This window comes from Suncus etruscus, chromosome 7 (genome assembly GCF_024139225.1).
Source record: "Suncus etruscus isolate mSunEtr1 chromosome 7, mSunEtr1.pri.cur, whole genome shotgun sequence".
Classification (NCBI taxonomy): Eukaryota; Metazoa; Chordata; class Mammalia; order Eulipotyphla; family Soricidae; genus Suncus; species Suncus etruscus.
This window is the reverse complement of record NC_064854.1, coordinates 53,986,195-54,009,099: the sequence shown is the minus strand read 5'-3', so window position 1 is coordinate 54,009,099 and position 22,905 is coordinate 53,986,195. Positions and strand designations below refer to the sequence as shown.

Genomic DNA, 22,905 nt, shown 5'->3' with positions numbered 1-22,905 from the left:
CAACCAGTTTACGGTAAATTAATTTTCCTTCCAAGACAGAACCTAGGGGGGCCATATTTTTTGGGTGATGCCTTATATTTCACCCAGAAAGAAACCTGTATGTAGGCCTTATTTTCAGAGGATGTTTTGTTTTGGGGAAAACATGGTACTTTATATTGCTATATGCAACTAAGTGGTAATGGAATTATCAGGGGGAAAAACTTTAGCAAAAGAATATTTGTGAAAATTGTTATCTCTCTCAATGGGGTCATTAAGTCATTGTCTGAAGCTATTACTAAGCTGTTTGTTGCTGGTGGATCATTCTGTGTTATTGGTTTTGTTTGTTAACATTAGGTAGTTTCGGGCCTGGAGAGATAGCACAGCGGCGTTTGCCTTGCAAGCAGCCGATCCAGGACCAAAGGTAGTTGGTTCGAATCCCAGTGTACCATATGGTCCCCCGTGCCTGCCAGGAGCTATTTCTGAGCAGACAGCTAGGAGTAACCCCTGAGCACCGCCGGGTGTGGCCCAAAAATAAAAAAAAAAAAAAAAAAAAACATTAGGTAGTTTCTATGCTACTTTGCTACTTTGATGTAGCACTTTAATTTGGTGCCTTCCTACTGGGCTGTCAATATTGAAAAATTAGGAGGTGTCATGTAGACACATTTACAGCTGCACTCTCTAAGAATCCCCAGTTCTGTAGCTAACATGGCCTCAGCTGTGGGTCATACCTGTGACCAGGGCTTCTAGAAGTATGGAAAAGTGGGAGGAGTTGCCCTCATTCACCCTGAGAAGACCAAAAAAATCTTCACCCTCCCCAATACCAAAATACCTGGAGTTTTGGTCCTTTAAGCATCTCTGCAGAGATCAGTGATGAATTTGGGCCATTGGCATGGTGGTAATTGTGGGATGTGGATGCAGCTGCCAAGGCTTCAGCAGTGCAGGGACATGCCCCTCTCCTCTGAGAGCACCCCGGTAGGACCCAGTCCTTCTGTGGATTCCCGTTTTCCTACCCATTCCAGATGGAGGTCCAGATGTGAGCCTTCAATCAGGTTCACTTCCTCTCTCCCTTCTCCTGGCAGCCAGTATGATGAAGTGGAAGAAGGCTGACCAGTGGCTGCTCCAGAAATGCATCAGCAGTGTGCGAAACATGTGGCGCTTTTCCACCTACCTCAAGGGCAGCGCAGGTGGGTGCCTGGAGCTTATCCTGGGCTCCTGCTCAGTCTCACCCTTCCCAGAAGGCCCTGTGCTCTACAGATAGTGTGTAGAATCAAATAATTAAAGATGGATCTGGATGGAAGTGGATGGTGAAGGATGGATGCCTTTGTCCTTAGGCCCTGGCCACGTGGCTTCATCCCCCATCAACCGGCGGGTCTGGGGTTCAGGAAAGTGACGGGTATTGAACTCACTCACAGGCAGGCATCAGGAAGCATCAGCTTTATTTATACCCTATTCACCACATGTGTGTGGCCTACATCATAACCTTTCAAGCACTAGTTATTCTTAGCCCTGCATCTTAACTCCTTTCAGCCATCTCCCTTTGACCTCCATGCTGGTCAAAGACCAAAAGAGGCAAAGCCCAAAAGGGCAAAGACCATAATCCCCTGGGTCAAAGGCTTTATATAACCTTCCAAGACCACTCCCCGGAATGGGAGACCCCTCCCAGAAAAGGGCGGGTCTCAGGTATATACACCTAAATCCAGGGTGGAGTTACATTTCCCCCTTCTCTGAAATATAAAGACCCTTTTGTAATTCTGACTCCACCTTTAGCCAAAACCAGGGTGGAGTTACAATAGTGATGCATGTTCCCAGTGCCACAGAAAATGGCTCTAGAGGCTGGAGTTATAGTACAGCAGGGAAGGCACTTGCCTTCAATGTGACCTGGGTTCTATCCCTGGCATCCCATAAGATCCCCAAGCACCACCAGGAGTGAGCACTGTGTGCAGAGCCCCTGGAGACCTAAAAACATTTTAAAGCTTTATAATGCAATGTAGGTATCAGTTTTTTATTTGTTTTTGTTTGGGGGGGCACAGTCAGTGATCCTCATGGGTTCCTCCTGGCTACTAACTCGGAAATTACTCCTGGGACCAGCGTGATAGCACAGCAGTAGGGCTGGTGATGCTTAGGGGACCATTTGGGGTACCAGGGCTCAAACTTTTTTTTGGCTACGTACAAGACAAGTGCCTTAACTCCTGCATTCTCTCTCCAGTCCCTCAACTGATAGTTTTTTTTTTTTAACTGAAAAAAGGCCTAAAGACCCCTAGTCCTCCCTATCCAGACCAGGATAAGGCTTTTTTTTAAATTTCTGCAGATGATAATTTAACCCAGAGGAATGGCAGTGGAACTGGTTGGTGGGCAAGGGTAGGGGCAGGAACTAGCAACTATCCCAGAAGCAATCACTTTTGTTGCTTTTATTTTGGGCCCCAACTAGTCCTGTTTAGGGCCTTACTCCTAACTCTGTGCTCAAGGTAGTACTCAGGGGACCATATGTAGTGCCAGAGTTCAAACCCAGGTCAACCACATGCAAGACCAGTAGTACCTCCCCACCCCATACCATCTCTCAGCCCCAGACACCGCCCCCTCAGTGTCTGCAGATTTGATAACCCTGGTCCTACTTATCTGCCTCATAGGTGAAGAGTTGTTTGATTTCTGGATTCTTGCTGAGAAGATCCTGAGCATTGATGAGATGGATGTGGAAATGAAAGATCATTATCTGTCTCTCCTCCTTGTACTGAAGGCCACCCACCTGCAGGAGGGTTCCAGGGTGGTGACACTCTGCAACATGAACATCAGTAAGATACCCCCCCAAAAGCATCTTGGATATACCATCCTTCAGTCCAGGCACTGCCAGCCCAATCCCCTGGCTTTACTGGTCGCCCTCACCATGACTATGGATTGGTGATAGTGGTGGGGACTCCAGCCTTGAGCAAGAAGAGGTGGGTAGTAACCTGCTGTCCTTAGGCTTAAGGCTTACCTTAAGTCTATCCTTAAGGTGTGATTTTTCCAGGGATGTTTCTGGAATGATTCACCAACAAGCATGCAAACCAATTAGGATCCAGTTATTGGGCAATTGGCCCCATGTATATTTTTTTCTCTCTCCAGTTTTTGGGCCACACTCAGTGGCACTCACGACTTACTCCTGAGTGATACTCAGGTATCACTCCCTGGGGGGCTGAAGGGGCCATATGGGTTTCAAGGGATTGAACTCAAGTTGGCTGTATATAAGGCAAGCACCTGATGGCTTTGCTATCACTACAACCCAAATATTTTTCTCTCTGACATTAATCACCCTCTTCCTCTCTAATCATATAGACAACTGAGAGTTTGTGATTTTTTTTGGGGGGGGGCCACACTCGGCGGTGCTCAGGGGTTACTCCTGGCTGTCTGCTCAGAAATAGCTCCTGGCAGGCACGGGGGACCATATGGGATGCCGGGATTCAAACCAACTACCTTAGGTCCTAGATCGGCTGATTGCAAGGCAAACGCCGCTGTGCTATCTCTCCGGGCTTGAGTTTGTGATTTTTTAAAAGACCTAAAAACTCCCTCAGATGATTCCATTTATACTCCTCCTCCAGTCACATCCAATCCCAAGGAATCTTGTTGGGAGGCATCTATCTCACAAATACTGAAAAACATATAGAATCCTCCTTTCTAGAGGGAAAAAAGGAAGAAGTTCAAAGGGATTTCTGGAAGCTGTACCGACCATATAACTAAGCTCACTAGGGACCAGAGCAATAGCACAATAGGGAAGGCGTTTGCCTTGCACATGGCCAACCCATGTTCAATCTCCCACATCCCATATGGTCCCCCTAGCCTGCCAGGAATGATTTCTGAGTGCAGTGCCAGGAGTAACACCTGAGCAGCACCGGATATTGCCCAATAATCTCCCCCCCCCCAAAAAAAAACTCACTATACCCTCAGCCCAGCCCTGTCCCAGGGTTCCCCCTGAACAAAGTTGAGCTGACAGACATGAAACAACCAGTCCCTTGGCCTCGTCACTGTAGGCGCATGACCATGTTTCTGTCTCTGTTCCAGAGTCCCTCCTGAACCTCTCCATCTGGCACCCCAACCAGTCCACTACCAGGAGAGAGATCCTGAGCCACATGCAGAAAGTGGCACTCTTCAAGCTTCAGAGCTACTGGCTTCCCAACTTCTATATGCATGCCAAGATGGTCCTGGCCAGGGAGGAGCAGTGCCAGGGCCTCATGCAGGAGTATGACACCCGCACCTGCAGCATCTGCTACACGCATGATGCGGAGGTGCCTCTGAACATGAGTATCAAGACCAGCACTCACCCCCAGAGGCAGTACTCAAGCCAGAAGATGAAGAGGAAGATGTGGCAGATGATCAAAGAGGACTCGTGGTCTCAGAAGATGATCTCTGGTGCCAATAGGAGTATCCTGATGCCCTGGCAGCCGTGTGCCCTGAAGAAGGAGGAGGAAGAGGAAGAGGAGGAAAAGGAAGAGGAGGAGGAAGGAAGATATGCTTTGTCCCTGCCTCCTGCAAAAGTGCCCCTCACCAAGCAGAAGATGTTCAGTTTCCTAGACAGGGACCAGCTCTGCACTGGAAGAGCAGCCAATAGGAAGGACACCAAGCCCAGCCTGCAGATGGAAGGTCTTTTTGAGAAGAACTTCCACCTTCACTTACGCACCATCACCCCCATCATTTACCAGACATCTCACCTGACGGCTAGGAAGGCCCCAAAGCACAAATTCTCCCTGGAGTCCATCCGCTGGGCTCTGAGTGCCGATATCTATGCCGGTGGGCCTTTTCACACCCACCTGAAGAAGCGGGACCTCAAGGTGGAGATCAAGCTCTTGGAGCTATGGCAGGACCTGAACCATTTCCTCAGCGTCCTAATGCACAACCGCAACACTGGGAATGCTGTGTTCCTGCATGTGCTGGGCAACCGGATCTGTGAGCTCTACCTCAATGAGCAAACCAGCCCACCACTGCCCCTGAAGCAGAGGACCCTCCGGGGCTTGCGGGAGATGCTGCCTTCTGGGGATGTCAACCTCTGGGTCCCCAAAGCCCAGGAGGAGATCTGCAAGGTTGGTGTTTCCTGGCCTCTGAGGAAGGGATTTGTGTCTGGGAGGTGATCAGGTCAAATCTGGCCAAGCAAACAGAAAACTCCCCAGAGAAACCTTGATGTACCCAACAGAGCAAAAGGCGCTTGCCTTATCTGAAGCAGACCTTGATTCCATCCCTGGCACTGTATAGAGTTCTCTGTACACAGCCAGGAGTTAATCCCTGTGCACCACTGGTGTGGCTCCGAAGCAAAATAAAAGAACAAAGAATAAACAAGAAGAAGTTTAAGGTAGAGGTCACTAGAAATTCAGCATTTCTGCTTTGGGAGAATTGGTGAAAAGAATTAAAAGTCAGTACTTGCCTTGCATGTAGCAGGCCCAGGTTTAATTCCTGGAATCCCATATGGTGGTCTGAGCTCATCAGGAGTGATCCATGAGGGCAGAGCCAAGAGTAAGCCCTAAGCACTACGAGGTGTGGTAAAAATAATTTATAAAAAAAAATCATTAAAATTGGGTTAAAATTCTTTACACCCCTATGTTTATTGAATTTTTCTTTTTCTTTTGGGTCACACCAGGCAGTATTCAGGGCTTACTCCTGGCTCTGTGTTCAGCGATCACTTTGGCCAGGCTCAGCAGAGCATATGGGATGCTGAAAATCAAACCTAGGTCACCAGTGTGCAAGGCAAATTCCCCTCTGCAGTCCTGAAATGCTGTTCTTCATAATTTTGTTACTAAGCTGTGATGAGAGCAAGACTGTTCCACCTGCAGATGTCACTCAGGAAATTAAGCTTCTGGGGATTTGACTCATGCCTAATTTGGGATTCCATTCCCAAAGGTGGGAACCCCTCCTCTGTAATTCCAGCCCCTTTCTTTTGAGCACAGCAATTAGGGAAGCAGCAAGTGGAGGGAGCATCGCCTCTGTGTAACCTCAAGTCTGTTTTTGTTTCAGTTGCTCAGCCAATGGTATGCTGAATTTCTGAAAGAAGAGGACATTTCGTTTCTCAATTTCACCGTAGGAGGCACCTGGAGTTGGGGTGGGGCAATCATAGTGCTGGGGTGGGGGGAAAACAGGCTTTTAGGCTTTGAGTGTTTCAGTCAAGATTTTTAATTTCTCCCAGAAATAACTGGAGGTTGGTATCTAAAGATTAAATTTCCTGAGCAAAAAAAAGCTGCCTTGGAAAAAAAAAATCCCCTTAGCCTGGAATTTCTCCCCTAGAGCAAATGCATTTGATTATAGGAGAACAGGGTGGGTATAGAAGGAGCTTAGTTCTCAGCCAATGAGAAGCAAGAGGCCATAGTGCTTAGTCAATGGGAAGCAAGGGGCCATGGTTCTTGACCAATAGAAAGCAAGATTTCATGGTTCTTAGTCAATGAGAAGTAAGTCCCCATGGTGCTTAGCCAATGGGAAATAAAGGTCATGATTCTTAGCCAATAAGAAGCAAGATGTCATGGTTCTTGATCAATGGAAAGCAAGAGGCCATTGTGCTTAGCCAATGAGAAGCAAGAGATTATAGTGTTTAGCCAATGGGAAATAAAGGGTCATGGTTCTTAGCCAATAGGAAATAAGATATCATGGTTCTTGATCAACAGAAAGCAAGGGACCATTTGTTTTAGCCAATGGGAAACAAAATGTTATGGTTCTTAGCCAATAGCAGCAAAGTTCAGATACTCCTGAAGTGCAAGAGGACTGGGCTTTCTTCGGGGTCACCTCTTTCCAGCCAATGCAGTCTGCCCTCCACCTACTTTTTTTTAGACCCAGACCAAGTCGATCACCACTGAGTTTCAGAAAAAAGAGTCCATAAGCAAAGAGAAGAACGTTCTTCTTTATAAACGACTCCAGGAGTCACTAGAATTGAGCCAGGGCTTGGCTACCATGAAAGCAATGGATTCTCTGCAGTGGGAAAAAGTAGCCTTGGAGAACCTTGAGCAGGGTGGCTCTCTCCAGGTAGAACTGAAACCCCCTGTGTTTCTAGAAGGTAAGGTGTGCCCCCAGCTTTGGTTTTTACTTTGCTTCAGACCCTTCTATAAATGACTGGGAAATGTTAGTGTTCTGGTCTGGGATAGCAGACTTGCTATCCCTGTACAACTGAGACTGCCCTGTACAACACAATTATGATTTTCTCTCAATCAAAAAATGTTTGAGGTATGGCCCGGAGAGAACAATGAGCTCACCATCATGAGGAGGTGGTCAGGGGCACTTCATTTTATATCTCTGATCAGCCTGGCCTGCTCCATTTACGTCACCAAATTTTCACCAAGAATCACATCCAAAGCACTTCGAAGTGTATCTTTGTGTCTGTCTTTCCCTCTCCAAAATGAGAGAAACTGGTCCTTTGATGGGTTGGGGGTGGGGGACCCGCCCAGTGCAGATCCTGCTCTATCCCTGGCACTGCAAAGGGTCCCCTATGCACAGCCCAGTGTGACCCCCTCAAAAATAGTATTTTTTTTTTTTTTTTTTTTTTTTTTTTTTTTTGGTTTTTGGGCCACACCCTGTGACGCTCAGGGGTTACTCCTGGCTATGCGCTCAGAAGTTGCTCCTGGCTTCTTGGGGGACCATATGGGACGCCGGGGGATCGAACCGCGGTCCGTCCTAGGCTAGCGCAGGCAAGGCAGGCACCTTACCTCCAGCGCCACCGCCCGGCCCCTCAAAAATAGTATTTTGAAGTGCCACTTAGTACTGCCAGGTGTGAACCCAACTTCTTCCTCTGACGTAAATAAAACACTCACTAAAGAGCACTTTGTGAGAGTGGTTTGGGGCTACATGTCCAAAATAACATTTTGTATTTGGGTACCATTTCCTACAGTGCTCAGGGCTTACTCAGGGCTCTGTGTTCAGGGATCACTCCTGGTAGGTCCAGGGGACCCTATGGGACGTCGGATCAAAGCAAGGTCAGTCACATGCAAGGCAAGTGCCCTACCTGCTTTGCTATTGCTCCATTTCCATAGATAACATTTGAAAGTCTATATCTTCAACAGGGCAAAGGAATCCAGAGAGTAAATGAACTTTTAAGCCCACTTGCAGCCCTATCCTTGTTTGCCTCCCTTGATAGATGTGGAGAGAATGTCCTTTGAGGAACTCAGCTCTAAATATCCAAAAAAAGCCATAGAGAAGATCAGTGATGACTTCAAAATATATTCTGAAAAATCACCTACAATAGGTAAGAATGTATGTAGCTCAGGGGCTAATTAGATACAAACAGGTCAACTACCAGGAAAGCATTTGACATTCCCACCAGCCATGAGTGGTCTTGATTGTTCTATACTCAAGCAGTGATCCTATTTTAATTTTTTTTATTTTTTTTATTATTTTTTGTTTGTTTGTTTTTGTTTTGTTTTGTTTTTGGGTCACACCTGGTGGTGCTCAGGGCTTACTCCAGATTCTATACTTAGGAATCACTCACAGCAATGCTTGGGGCTGTGTGGGATCCTGGGGATCCAAATCAGGTCAGCTACATGCAAGGCAAGCATCCTCCCCACTATTCTATGGCTGTAACCCCAATATTTTTCTTTTCCTAACTATAGCTGTCTGCATGGATGTGAGGTGGCAGCCTGCTGTGGCTTTGCTCACATTTCCCTAATGTGATACTGGCAACTTTCTTGTGTTGGCTGACCTGGCTTCAAGTGCTTGGCCAATTTTTGGAAAATGAGTTTTGTTGTTGTGTGGCTGTGAGGGTTCTTAACACACTCTACATCCCTGACTTAAGCTTATTGGATCAGGGATCCACGAGGCCTTTCTCATTCTCTGTAACTGTTTTTCCCATTCTCCATTGTCCTTTGAGTCAAAAAAGATTTGATTTTTGGTTTTTAATTTTGATCTAGTATTTTTTTTCTTTTCTTTCTTTCTTTCTTTCTTTCTTTCTTTCTTTCTTTCTTTCTTTCTTTCTTTCTTTCTTTCTTTCTTTCTTTCTTTCTTTCTTTCTTTCTTTTTTTTTTTTCTGTGCTCTTCACAGTGCTATTTTGAGCCCCTAGCAATACTTTTTCTCCCTCCAGTGAGAATTTAACTGGACTTCTAGATTATGCAGTGATCAAAGACTGCTGAGAACCTTCTATGTTGAGAATGAATTGGTTTACAATGAGTTTTCCTGCTTCTGATGGAGGATCTATGATTGGTGTCCCTTACTCCTTTATGAAAAATGAGAATTATTTATCAGCTCTCCTTCATCTTTAAAGTTTTAAAATATTTTGCTCCCTTCTACTCAAGAATCTTCCAGAAGTTTTGCAATGTTGTTCCTTATGCTGCTATTGTTGTCAAAAGCTTTGATGCTAAAAGCTATGTTGTTTTTTTGTTTGTTTGCATTTTTACCCATTTTCTAAAAGTCTTTGGCTTTGATTTCTATTCCATAGCACCTTCAGCTGCCCTCCACCTAAGTAATGGTATTAGCTTATTTTTGGTTTTCACTACTCTTGCTATTACTTGTATTATTTTGTCTTACAAAATTATAATTGTTGTATTATTATTTTTATATTATGTATGTATTATGTATATTATGTATTATTGTATTATATCTTTCAAGCTTACTTATTAGCATAAAAGTATGCTTTCAAAAAATTTAATTACTTATTTTGGGGCCATATCTGGCAGTGTTCAATGCTTACTCCTGGTTCTGCACTCAGAGATCATTCCTGGCAAAGCTTATGAGACTATATGGGGTGCTAGAATTGAACCTGGGTCGGCTGTGTGCAAGGCAAGTGCCTTCCCTACCCAGTGAACTAGCAGCTTTCTGATCCCTATTTTTTTATTGTTTGTTTGTTTATGTGGGGCTATACATGACATAGGGTTTGTTCATGATTGTGCTCAGGAATCACTCCTGCAGAACCATATGGGGTGCTGAGGAACAGAGATAAAGTCACGGAAACAGATACTCAGCTGCTAAGACCAAGTTAGGAGCTCAAATGGGAGGGTAAAACTGACTGCTCACATATGCATGCACATGACCACACATACATGCATGTGACCACACACGTGCATATCCAGTAAATCCTAATCACCTTCACATGTTGCCCCAACTTATACTCCTTCTCTAAAAGAGTAAATTAACAAGGGATTTTTGAAAGAGATAGTATATATTAATATTCAGAGACAATAAAGATGAGAGCCAGGAGGATCAGTCCATGGTAGGAAGTTAGGGCAGAGAAGGGACAATGGCAGTTGGTAATGATCATTTTGGACACGAGCTGGGTGCCAAAAGGAGGAAAGTGTTGGGCATAATACCCCTTCACTATCAATCATAATATTCTTTCACAATATTGTAAACCACAGTGTCTAAGAGGGGGAAAGTGTGTGTGTGTGTGTGTGTGAGAGAGAGAGAGAGAGAGAGAGAAAGAGAGAAAGAGAGAGAGAGAGAGAAAGAGAGAGAGAGAGGGAGCAGATTATTATCCTCACTCAAGCTAATTGCCAGCCAGCTCCCAAAATGAAAAAATAGACTCTCAGCCTGAGAAGAAACGAAAACTCTGTGCCTATCCATCTATTATCAGTGGACCCCTATCCTCCACCTTCCTTCACTGGGTACCTGTGCTTGCTACCATAATCAGTTTCTGAGAAGCCCCCATTCAAAGACATTTTCTGATATGGGACTTCTGAGTTGTTTACAGACTTCAGATGGCCAAATCACAGACCAAAGTGGTGTCCCGGAATCAACACCCCCCCAACTATTTCTAAAACATAAAAGTGACATGTGTATCTCCTTTGTATATCTTAGATGTGTTCCCTTAACATCTATAACTCTTTTTGAATATCCTTTTATATAGGGACAATTTTGCCCACTGGTATTTTTGTTTGTTTGTTTGTTTTGTTTGCTTGCTTGCTTTTTCCTTTGGGATCTGTTCAATAAGCAATGCTGGTAGAAGAGTATCTCTATTTAGAATTCATGTTAGAGCCAAGTTACGGGGAATGTTAGACTTGTTCCCTTGGCCCCCAGATGCACCAACAATACCTTGTGGCATTGTTTCTCTTTTGCATAGGCACATTAAAATGTGAAAATATTACATATGCAAACAAGTTCTTACCTAATAGAAATGGGAACACAAATTTTGTAATGCAGTTAGGCCTTATACCCTGAACATTGGCATAATGATTTGGCTTAGGCCTCAGAAGAATAGGCATTGCCATACACCCCTGAACAATCATCGATGGAAACAACCACAATTGTCTATAACATTACCAAGAAGCAAACCTCTACCAGGGAAGACCCTACCACTGCTCTGGCATTGACTTACTCCAAAGAGCGCTCTCAACACCCAGATGATTTAGCAACAATCTGCTTGCAGGGCAGGTCTCTCCACATCTAATGGTGAGGTGAAACTAGAGGATGCTCCACATCAGCCTGACTTCGATGAAGGAAATGCACAGAATCCAGAATCTTTAAATACAGGAACCTGACACCAACAACAGCTAAAGTGTGAAAAAAGTTTCACCAGGACCACAGAAAATGACTCAGGGGTTGGGCAGACTGCTATGCCTGGAGCCCAGATTCGGTCTTATGCTAATAAACTTCAGGGATGAGGCCTTCTTGTAATCAGGCCAAGGATGTTTTTTCCATTTTCCCCATATTTTGCTGGGCCTATGCAAACAACGGCGATTGTCACTTCCACACCTTTACTACTGTATTTTTTTAACATGTATCCTTTAAGAAAGAAAGCAAAACAGCTTACTGAACTTAAAAAAATAACTATAGTAGAATGCCTGTCTCCTATACAGGCAGGGGATGGAAAGGAGGGAGGGGGACACTGGAGGTGGAAATGCTGCACTGGTGAAGGGGGTGTTCTGTTTATGACTGAAACCCAACTACAATCATGTTTGTAATCTGGTGCTTAAATAAAGAATTAAAAAATAAAACTGAGGTGCCCATACTAATATTAGACAACAGACTTTAAGCTTAAAAAGCTAATAAGAGATAAAGATGGACATTTTTGGGGATTTTGGGCCACACCCAGTGTTGCTCAGGGGTTACTCCTGACTATGCACTCAGAAATCAGTCCTGGCTTGGGGAATTATATGGGATGCTGAGGATCAAACCCAGGTCCATCCTGGGGCAGCCACATGCAAAGCAAATGTCCTACCACTGTGCTATTGCTTTGGCCCTATGCTGGACATTTCTTAATAATCAAAGGAAATAATCAAGAAGAAATCACACTCCTACACATATATGCACCCAATGAGGGGCCAGCAAAGTATTTAAAAACAATTACTGATAGATCTTTAAAAAGACATCAATAACAACACAATAATAGTAGAAGACTTCAACACCACCCGTTACCCCTTGATAGGTCAACCAGGCTGAAACTTAACAAGGATATATGGGATCTGAAGGAAAAGATGGAAGAGAGTGGCTTGGTAGACATATATATGGCTCTCCATCTACAAAAAGCTGAATACATGTTCTTATCTAATGCACATGGGACATTCTCCAAGATAGACCACATGTTGGTTCACAAAACATACCTCCATAGAACAAAGAGGATGCAAATTGAATCAACTACCTTTTCATATCATGGGTTGAAATTAGAAGTTAACTATAAACAGACACAGAAAAAGAATTTTAACACCTGGAAATTAAACAGCTCACTACTGAACAGTGAGTGGATTAGAGACAAAATCAAAGAGGAAATCAAAAGATTCCAGGAAACAAATGAGAATGAAACACGAATTATCAGAATTTGTGGGACATAGCAAAAGTGGTATTAAAAGAAAAATTTATAGCTTTGCAAGCATTCATCAGGAAGTAAGAGCCTGCATAAATAATTTAATGGCACAGCTTAAAAAATTGGAAAACTATCAACAAAATTAGCCAAAAATAGGCAGACAGAAGTAAATAACAAAGCTCAGAGAAGAAATCAATGAACTAAAAACCCGCAAAAGCAATCTGAAAGATCAATGAAAGCAAAAGTTGGTTCTTTGAAAAAATAGACAAAATCAATAAACCACTAGCAAGACTCACAAAGAAATAGAAACTTAATAAACCGAATTAAAAATAAAAAGGGGGAGGGACTGAAGAGATAGCATGGAGGTAGAGTGTTTGCCTTGCATGCAAAAGGACAACAGTTCAAATCCTGGCATCCCATATGGTCCCCCGAGCCTGTCAGGAGCGATTTCTGAGCATAGAGCCAGGAGTAACCCCTGAGCACTGCCAGGTGTGACCCAAAAACCAATAAATAAATAAATAAATAAATAAATAAATAAATAAATAAATAAATAAGGGGGAGAGTGGGATCAGAGAGATAGCATGAAGGTAGGGTGTTTGCCTTATATGTAGGATGGTGGTTCAAATCCTGGCATCCCATATGGTCCCCCAAGCCTGCCAGGAGCAATTTCTTTCTTTTTTTTTTTTTTTTTTTTTGGTTTTTAGGTCACACCTGGTAGTGCTCAGGGGTTACTCCTGGCTCTCTGCTCAGAAATCACTCCTGGCAGGCTCAGAGGACCATATGGGATGCCAGGATTCAAACCACCATCCTTCTGTATGCAAGGCAAACACCTTACCTCCATGCCATCTCTCTGGCCATCCAGGAGCCATTTCTGAGCATAGAGCCAGGAGTAACCCCTGAGCACTGCTGGGTGTGACCCCAAAAAAAATAAAATAGGGGGGATTAATACAGACATTACAGAAATTCAAAGGGTAATCAGAGACTACTTTGAGAAACTCTTTGCCAGAAAACAAGAGAATCTGGAAGAAATGGATAAATTCTATAACCTCCCAAGATTTAACCAAGATGATCTGGCTTATCGGAACAGACCTATCACTACTGAATAAATTAAAATGGTAATCAAAAGTCTTCCCAAAAACAAAAGCCCAGGCCCTGGTGGGTTCTTTAATGAATTCTTTCAAACCTTTCAAGAGGACTTACTGCCAATCTTGTTCAGGTTCTTCCAAGAAACTGAAGAAAATTATTCCCAAATAATTTTTACAAAGCTAACATCACCCTGATAACAAATGTAGACAGAGATGCCACTAAAAAGAGACCTACGGACCAATATCTTTGATGAACATAGATGCAAAGATCTTAACAAATCCTTGCAAATAGGATCTAATGGCTCATCAAGAATGTCATATACTGGACCCAGAGAGATAGCACAGCGGCATTTGCCTTGCAAGCAGCCGATCCAGGACCAAAGGTGGTTGGTACGAATCCCGGTGTTCCATATGGTCCCCTGTGCCTGCCAGGAGCTATTTCTGAGCAGACAGCCAGGAGTAACCCCTGAGCACCACCGGGTGTGACCCCCAAAAAAAACTAAAAAAAAAGAATGTCATATACTATGACCAAGTAGAGTTCATCCCACAGATACAAGGATGGTTACATTTGCAAGTCAATCAACATAATACATCATATGAACAACAGGAAAATAAAAACCATATAATTATATCAATATATGTGGAGAAAGCATTTGACAAGGTCCAATACCCATTTATGATATTAAAAAAAAAAAACTCAACAAGAAGGAACTATTCTCAAGGCTATATACCAAAAGTCATAGCAAATATTACACTCAATGAAAAAAAAACTAAAAGCCTTTTCTCTAAGATCTGGCAAAAGACAATGTTGCCTCCACTTACCATTTATATTCAACATAGTACCAGAAGTACTTGCCATAGCAATCAGGCAAGAAAAAGATATCAAGAGCATCCAGATAGGAAAAGAAGTCAAGCTCTCACTGTTTGTAGATGACATGATACTATATTTAGAAACACCTAAAACTCTACCAAAAGCTTTTAGAAACAATAGATTTGTATAGTAAAGTGGCAGGCTACAAAAGGGGGCCGGAGATATAGCATGGAGGTAAGGCGTTTGCCTTTCATGCAGGAGGTCATCGGTTCGAATCCCGGCACCCCATATGGTCCCCTGTGCCTGCCAGGAGCAATTTCTGAGCCTGGAGCCAGGAATAACCCCTGAGCACTGCCAGGTGTGACCCAAAAACCAAAAAAAAAAAAAATTAACACTCAAAATTTTATGGTGTTTTATATGCAAATAATGAAAGAGAAGAAAGAGACATTACAAAAACAGTCCCATTCACAATTGAGCCTCAGAAATTCAAGTACCTTGGAGTCTATTTAACTAAAAAGATGAAAGACCTATACAAAAAATGATAAAAACACTGCTTTAAGAAATAAAAGAGGGGGGGTGGATGGGGAAATAAAAACAAAAACAATAAAAGAGCAATAAAAGAGAGCATAAGGAATTGAAAATTTATACCCTGCTCATAAATTGGGAGGATTAACATTATTAAAATGTCAATACTTCCCAAAGCATTGTACAGACTTAATGCAATTCATCTAAGGATACCCATGCCATTTTTTGAAGAAGTGAATCAAACACTCCTGAAATTCATTTGGAACAGTAAATGCCCACAAATAACTAAAGCAATTCTTGGGAAAAAGAAGATGGGAGGTATCACTTTCCCCAACTTTAAATTGTACTATAAAGCAACAGTAATTAAAACAGCATGGAAGTGGAATAAAGACAGACAGACTCTCAGATCAGTGGAATAGATTTGCATATTCTGCGATTGACCCCCAGGTATATAACTAATTAATATTTGATAAAGGGGCAAAAAATACAAGATATAGCAAGGAAAGCCTATTCAATGAGTGGTGTTGGAAAAACTGGTCAATTATACATACAAAAAAGTGAACTCAGACCTCTCTTTAATACCATGCACAGACTCCAAACCAAAATGGATTAAAGATATTGATATCAGTCCTGAAACCATAAGGTACATAGAGGAAATACAGACAAAATGTCAAAACACTCCATGACATTGAAAATAAAGGCATCTTCAAGAAAGAAATACCACTGTCCAACCAAGTGGAAGCAGAGATAAACAAATGGGATAAAACTGATAAGCTTCTTCAATTCAAAGGAAACAGTAACTAGGATACAAGGGCTACCCATAGAATGGGAGAAGCTATTCACCTAGCACTCATCTGATAAAGGGCTGATGTATAAGATATATAAGGCACTGGTAGAATTGAACAAGAAAAACCATCTAAACCAGAGGTCTCAAACTCGCGGCCTGCAGGCCGTTTGTGGCCCTCCATATAACATTTTGTAGCCCGCGGCCAGCCTTTAAATATCGCAGTATTTGCGATTATTCGCTTACCAAATAATCGCAATAAAAATTGCATTAGCAAGAAAAAAATTGCATTAAACATTCGCATACCCCGAGCTGTTCTGTTCAGGGTATGCAAATGTTTAATGTGATTTTTTTGCGATTTTTTTTCTTACTAATGCGATTTTTTATTGCAAATATTCGGTAAGCGAATAATTGCAAATACTTTGCGCCTAGCGCAGACATCATTTCTGCTGCTCCTGCCCGCTGTCCCTTGCATTATCAGAGGCCTAAGGAAGAGAAGGGAGAGAAGTTTATTACAGAATTAGATTTTGTCATACCTTCATCATGACTTCATCAAAGTCTGCAGTGAAGAGAAAGATTGATGACGAACACAGACAATTTCAGGAAAGTGGGAGACGCAGTATTTCTTTGTTGAGCACAGGGGCATCCCCACATGTCTTATTTGCTCAAGGAAAGTTGCAGTGCACAAGGAATACAACTTGAAACGCCATAATTCAACTAAACATGCCAAGGAATGTGAAAATATCAAGGAAATGAGAGAGCCAAGCAGGTTGCCAGTCTTAAAGCATGTCTAATGAGGCAACAAGATTTCTTCAAGAAAGCAACCAAAAAGAATGTTGCATCAGTCGAAGCTAGTTACATGGTTAGTGAGATGATAGCTAAGGCAGGGAAACCATTCACAGAAGGAGAGTTTGTTAAAAAATGCACATTACAGGCTGCAAGTATTATCTGTCCAGAAAAGAAAGGTCAGTTTAGCAAAATCAGCCTTTCTGCCAACACTGTGGCAGAGTGCATTTCTGACATGTCAAGTGACATTTATCAACTGTGTGAGAAAGCCAAATGTTTTGATACATACTCAGTTGCTCTTGACGAGGGCACAAATATGACAGACACTGCGCAGCTCACAATTTATGTCCGTGGTGTTGATTGCAATTTTGAATTGACAGAGGAGCTGCTCACAATAATTCCAATGCATGGCCAGACCACTGCTAATGAGATATTTCGGCATCTGCCATTGAGAATGCAGATTTGCCATGGAAGAGTTTTGTTGGAATAATAACCGATGGAGCACCATTGATTACAGGGAAGAAAAATGGACTGGTGGCACTTGTTCAAAAAAAACTTGAAGAGGAGGGTATAAAGAAGGTCATTGCTCTTCACTGCATTATTCATCAGCAGGCCCTTTGCAGTAAATGCCTGCCGTATGACAATGTGATGTCTGTTGTTGTGAAATGCATCAACCAAATCAGATCCAGAGGCTTAAAGCACAGGAGGTTCTGTGCTTTTTTAGAGGAAATGGAGTCAGAATATGGAGATGTGCTCTATTTCACCAAAGTGTGTTGGCTCAGCAGGGGAAATGTCCTGAAAAGATTTTTTGAGTTGAGAGAAGAAGTGAAAGCCTTCATGGAGAAGGATGGGAATGCTGTTTCTGAGTTGAGTGATCACAAATGGCTCATGGACTTAGCTTTTCTTGTTGACATCACACATAAGCTGAATGTACTAAACAAGATGTTACAAGGCCCGGGGCAGCTTATCAGTGCTGCCTATGACAACGTGAGAGCATTCTTCACAAAACTTGTGTTATGGAAATCCCAGCTCTCTCAGACAAACCTTTGCCATTTCCCAGCATGAAAGAAACTTGTGGATGCAGGCATACCATTCAGAGGTGAGAAATATGTTAATGTATTTTTAAGCTGGAGAAGGAATTTGATCACAGATTTGCAGACTTCAAAAAGCACAGAGCCACTTTCCAAATTTTTGTGAACCCCTTTTCCTTTGATGTTCAAGATGCCCCTCCTGTGCTTCAAATGGAGCTCATTGACCTGCACTGCAACTCTGATCTCAAAGCCAAGTTCAGGGAGATTAGTGGAAAAGCAGACATGCATGGGCAATTTTTTAGAGAATTGCCCCCCAGCTTCCCTGAGCTTTCCCGAATGTTTAAGTGCACCATGTGCCTTTTTGGGAGCACATATTTGTGTGAAAAGTTATTCTCCACACTGAAATTCAATAAGTCTGGGGCCGGCAAGGTGGCACTAAAGGTAAGGTGTCTGCCTTGCAAGCGCTAGCCAAGGATCAGGACCACGGTTTGATCCCCCGTTGTCCCATATGGTCCTCCCAAGCCAGGGGCAATTTCTGAGCGCTTAGCCAGGAGTAAACCCTGAGCATCAAACGGGTGTAGCCCGAAAAACCAAAAAAAAAAAAAAAAAAAAAAAAAAAGAAAGAAAGAAATTCATTAAGTTAAAGTATAGGTCTAGACTTAATGATGATCATCTTCAAGCCATACGTACTGAGGGTCTAAACTGCTTCCTCTCTAAAGCCAAATGTGGTTCAGATTTGTGAGAAGATGTACTGTCAAGTCTCTGGCAGCAAGAAATAGGCAAAAGATGCCATGTCCAGAAGAACTGTTCATGATTTTCACTCAATGTTCTATTCATGTTCAGAAGAAATAATTAAAACTGTTAATAATGACGTTTGAGGACTTTTTTTTTTTGTGAAATCCCTTATGCATCCCTGCCTCACCCTGACTTTGCCTCCTGCGGCCCCCAGGTAAATTGAGTTTGAGACCCCTGACTTAAACCCATCAAAAAATGGGGAAAAGAAATAAACAGACATTTCCTCAAAAAAGAAATACAGATGGCCAAAAGGCACATGAAAAAATGCCCTACATCACTAATAATTAGGGAGGAGCAAATCAAAACAACAATGAAATATCAACTCACACCATGGAGAATGGCACAAATCACAAAGAACAACAATAATCAGTGCTGGTATAAATGTGTGGGGGGGGGAGGGACTCTCACTCTCTTCTGTTGGGAATGCCATCTAGTCCAGCCTTTCTGGAAAACAATATGGATATTCCTTAAAAAATTTATAATTGAGGGGCCGGAGCAGTGGCACAGCTGACCTATGATGGACCACGAGCCAGGAGCAATTTCTGAGTGCATAGCCAGGAGTAACCCCTGAGCATCACCGGTGTGGCCCAAAAACAAAAAAACAAACAAAAAAAAAACAACAACAAATTAAAATTGAGCTTCCTTATGATCAGCAATACCACTCCTAGGGATATACCTGACAAACACAACACAATACAAAAATGACCTCTGCACTCTTATGTTCATCGCAGCGCTATTTATAATAGCCAAAATCTGGAAGCAACCCAGGTGCCCAATAACAAATGAGTTGCCAAAAAAAAAACTGTGGTACGTCTATACAATGGATGCATATATTTATTAAAAATTTAAATTAATTAAGAATGTATTTATTAAAAATATCAAGATGACATGGAGAAGTTTGGAAGGTTTATTGATTAGCAGAGTGGGATTCCAGAGGGTGAGTGCTAGGGTGACACTATGAGGTAGCAAGTCTTGGGAGAACTGGCTCGGGGTAGATCTAAGGCAAAAATTCTCTTATCGGACACAGTCAGTATTTGGGGTCAGTTAGTGCAGTGGGGGAAGGAGCATGATGGTGGATTCTAATGACTCATAGATTGAAACAACCAGACTTGGACTGATGGCCAGAAACTCTCTTGGTTTCTTCTTCACACTGACAAGACTGGAGCAATAGGACAGCGGCTGACCTGGGTTGAATTCCCAGCATCCAAGGGAATAAGCCTTGAGCATAGTTTGGTGTGGCCCCCAAATAAAAAAATAATAAACCAGACTAAAACCTTTGTAGCAACTGTGATTTTTGCCCATGTGTTCAATACCCAAGAAATGTTTCTGCCTCTTTACAAAGTTCTTTATGACAACACTGTTGTTGCTTCCTCCTCTTAGACTTTAAAGTGGAAATCATAAGAGAGCCAAAGATACTTTCTTCAACCCAACAACGGAAGACATCTGTTTTCAAGAAGAATATTTTAAGGAAACCCTCTATAAAGCCCAGGTAGGCGACAGCCAGAGAAATGTCTTTAGGCATCAATTCTCCTTCATTTCAAGGTTTCTAGACTTTTCCCCCCATTCACCAGTTATACTACTACAGACATACTTTGTATTTTAAAATGTTCGTTTTGGAGCACATGTTCGTTTGGAGGATGTTTGCCTTATACTCGGCCAACCCAGGTTCAACCCCAGCATCCCATAGGGTTCCCTGAGCTCCGCCAGAAGTAGTCCCTAAGCATAGAGCCAGAAGTAAGCCCTGAACATTGCCAGGTATGGTCCCAAATGAAATGAAACAAAAAAATAATGATAAGAAAGCCTATTTTTCTTTTTAAGAGAATTTTGGGGAGGCTGATGGTGAGTAGTTCTGCTCTGTGCTTAGGAGTGACCTCTGGTGGTGCTTTGGGGAACCACATGTAGTGCTGGGAATATGAAATATTTGCTACAGGAACATGAGATTGGGACCCCCACACCTATCCCTAGATGGCATTAACTCACATCACTAATACTAGGACCTTCTCGTGCCCATTACCCCCACTAAGTTCTATGGGTATATTCTCACGGTCTGTGACTGAGAGCAAAGAAAACTTTTCAATACCAGCTGATCATTGTGACGAGCATTGTGAACATGTGTGGGTACATGTGTGTGGCTGTGCTTACATGCATTGATGAGTGTAGGTATATGGAAAGGGAATGCATGCAGTGTGTGCTTGTGATGTACCATGTTTATGAATACGTATATGGGGGTACTTATTTTTCACACAGCGATACCCAGTACCTTGGAGTTTTCTTTCCTGGGGCAAATCCAAGGTTACTAGGCCCATCCTTGCCACCCATAAGGCCTTTATTGTTTTCCAGAAACTTCGTTGAAGTCCTCCTAAATGCATCACACTTGGAATACTTCAAGGAATTCCTCAGAGAAAGGAAGTCAGAGACTCCGTTGCTTTTCCTTATTGCCATGCATAAGATGATCACGGAGACCAATGAAAAGATGTACAATACCCTCACAGAACATATATTCAAGACTTTCTTCCATAGCAAAATCCCTCCTCGTATGTGTCCTCTCCTCTTCCTCCCACAACTTCCTCCTCTGGTCCCAGGAGTCCTGTGATGGTGATGGCTGTCTGTGTCTCTTTTTGAACTTTTTTCCAGAAGAATTGCTCCAGTGTGACACCCCCTTCATCAGAGAATTAGGGGGGCTACGGCGCATCAGCACCACTGCCTTGATTCTGGTCCAGGGCCAAGTCACGAAAAGTTTGGAAGAAAAGTGGTGAGTCCACTCGGTACTTGTTGAGCTGCTTGCTGGATTGTTTTGTTTTGTTGTTTCTGGTGGTGCTCCCGAGCTACTCCTGGCCCTGTACACAGAAATTATTCCTGGCAAGCTCAGGGGACCTGGCAAGCTCAGGGGACCCAGCATCATGGGATGCTGGGGATCGAACCTGGGTCAGTCTCATGGAAGGTAAATGCCCTACCCTCGGTGCTATCGCTCCGGCTTCTGCATTTATTTATTTATTTATTTATTTATTTATTTATTTATTTATTTATTTATTTTAGAGCCAGTGTCCAAGGCTGACTCCTGGCTCTGCACTCAGGAATCACTCCTGGCAGGGTTTTGGGTGATTCTTTGTGGTGTTAGGGATTGAACCTGGGTCACCATTCATAAGGCAAGCACCCTCGACACTATAATGTCTCTCCAACCCCTGATCACTGATCTCTCTTCCCTGCAGGTTTAAAGAATACCAAGCGCTTTTCCAACCCCGAAATACAGAGGTGGAACAAGGAACAAAAACACCCCTGAAGAAGTCCTCAAAGCTGGCAGTGACTTACTTGCTGGAAAATTGGGTGAGTGGGGTAGGAGGGGAGGGAGGACACGAGGGAAGGGGGAACAACCCACCCCCACCCCAATCCTACCCAGAGGCTTCTATGGAATCACTCACACTTCTGCTCCCAGGGGCAAGTTGTTTTTCTAAGGAACATTCTGGGACTTAGGAAAATGATTCGGTGGGCATTAAAGGAAACCCCTTTTATCATGCTCCATGGTTATAACTAATCCCTGGGCTTATGTGCCTGGAAATCAAAGCATGGTTAATCCCCTCTCAGCACCCAAATTAACAAAAAATTGGGGGCGTATTCATGGGTTACTACTGGCTATGCAATCAAATTACTCCTGAAACACTCAGGACCATATGAGATGCCAGGGATCAAACCTGAATCAGCCACGTACAAGGCATGTGCCTTCCCCACTATTCTATTGCTCCAGCCCCACCATATTAAATTCCCTTTTTTGAGGAGCCAGAGTGGTGGTGCAGAGGTAGGGCATTTGCCTTGCACACAGCTAAACTAGGACAGACTGCAGTTTGATCCCGAGGTGTCCCATACGGTCCCCCAAGCCAGGAGCAATTTCTGAGTGAAGAGCCAGGTGTAACCCCTGAAAGTCATCGGGTGTGGCTCAAAACAAAAAACAAAAACAAAATATTTCCCTTTTTTCTTTTGTTTTGGGGCTACACCGAGTGGTATTTATAGGTTAGTCCTGGCTCTGCACTCAGGAATTACTTCTGGCAGGTTCAGAGGACTCTATAGGATACCAGGGATGGAACCCCACATTGGCCATGTGCAAGGCAAGCACCTTTCCCACTGTACTATCACTCCAGCCCACATAGATTATTTCTCTTTTTTGTAAAACCCAAGAAATCAACAGGGAGCTGTACCTGCCTTGAGCTGGACACTTTCAGTCACTGACCCTCTCCACGCCTTCAAAAATTATTGGTTTCACCTGGAGACATTGAGACACAGGTTAAGTCAATTATTGAATCCAGTTGATGCAAGGAGATGAGAGGTCCCACTTTACAGTGTCTGATCCCTAAACCAAATTATCTTAATTTACTTAGTTTTTACTTTTGGGGACCACACCTGGCTGTGCTCAGATCTTACTCCTGGCTAGTATTCAGGGTTCAGGAAAACC

The 22,905-nt window shown here is 43.1% G+C and overlaps 1 protein-coding gene across 1 annotated transcript in view; it reads left to right on the top strand.

The window, feature by feature from the left end:
* The window catches only part of RGSL1 (regulator of G protein signaling like 1), a 37,231-nt gene that overhangs the window by 6,628 nt on the left and 7,698 nt on the right, over positions 1 to 22,905 (top strand). Inside the window, exons 5-15 of the mRNA XM_049777580.1 lie at positions 1,059 to 1,163; positions 2,607 to 2,768; positions 4,012 to 4,339; positions 4,370 to 5,027; positions 5,953 to 6,015; positions 6,757 to 6,979; positions 8,054 to 8,161; positions 19,842 to 19,950; positions 20,802 to 20,995; positions 21,096 to 21,213; positions 21,671 to 21,785. Of these exons, the coding sequence (XP_049633537.1) occupies positions 1,059 to 1,163; positions 2,607 to 2,768; positions 4,012 to 4,339; positions 4,370 to 5,027; positions 5,953 to 6,015; positions 6,757 to 6,979; positions 8,054 to 8,161; positions 19,842 to 19,950; positions 20,802 to 20,995; positions 21,096 to 21,213; positions 21,671 to 21,785 (2,183 nt within the window). The remainder of the gene's footprint in view (positions 1 to 1,058; positions 1,164 to 2,606; positions 2,769 to 4,011; positions 4,340 to 4,369; positions 5,028 to 5,952; positions 6,016 to 6,756; positions 6,980 to 8,053; positions 8,162 to 19,841; positions 19,951 to 20,801; positions 20,996 to 21,095; positions 21,214 to 21,670; positions 21,786 to 22,905) is intronic.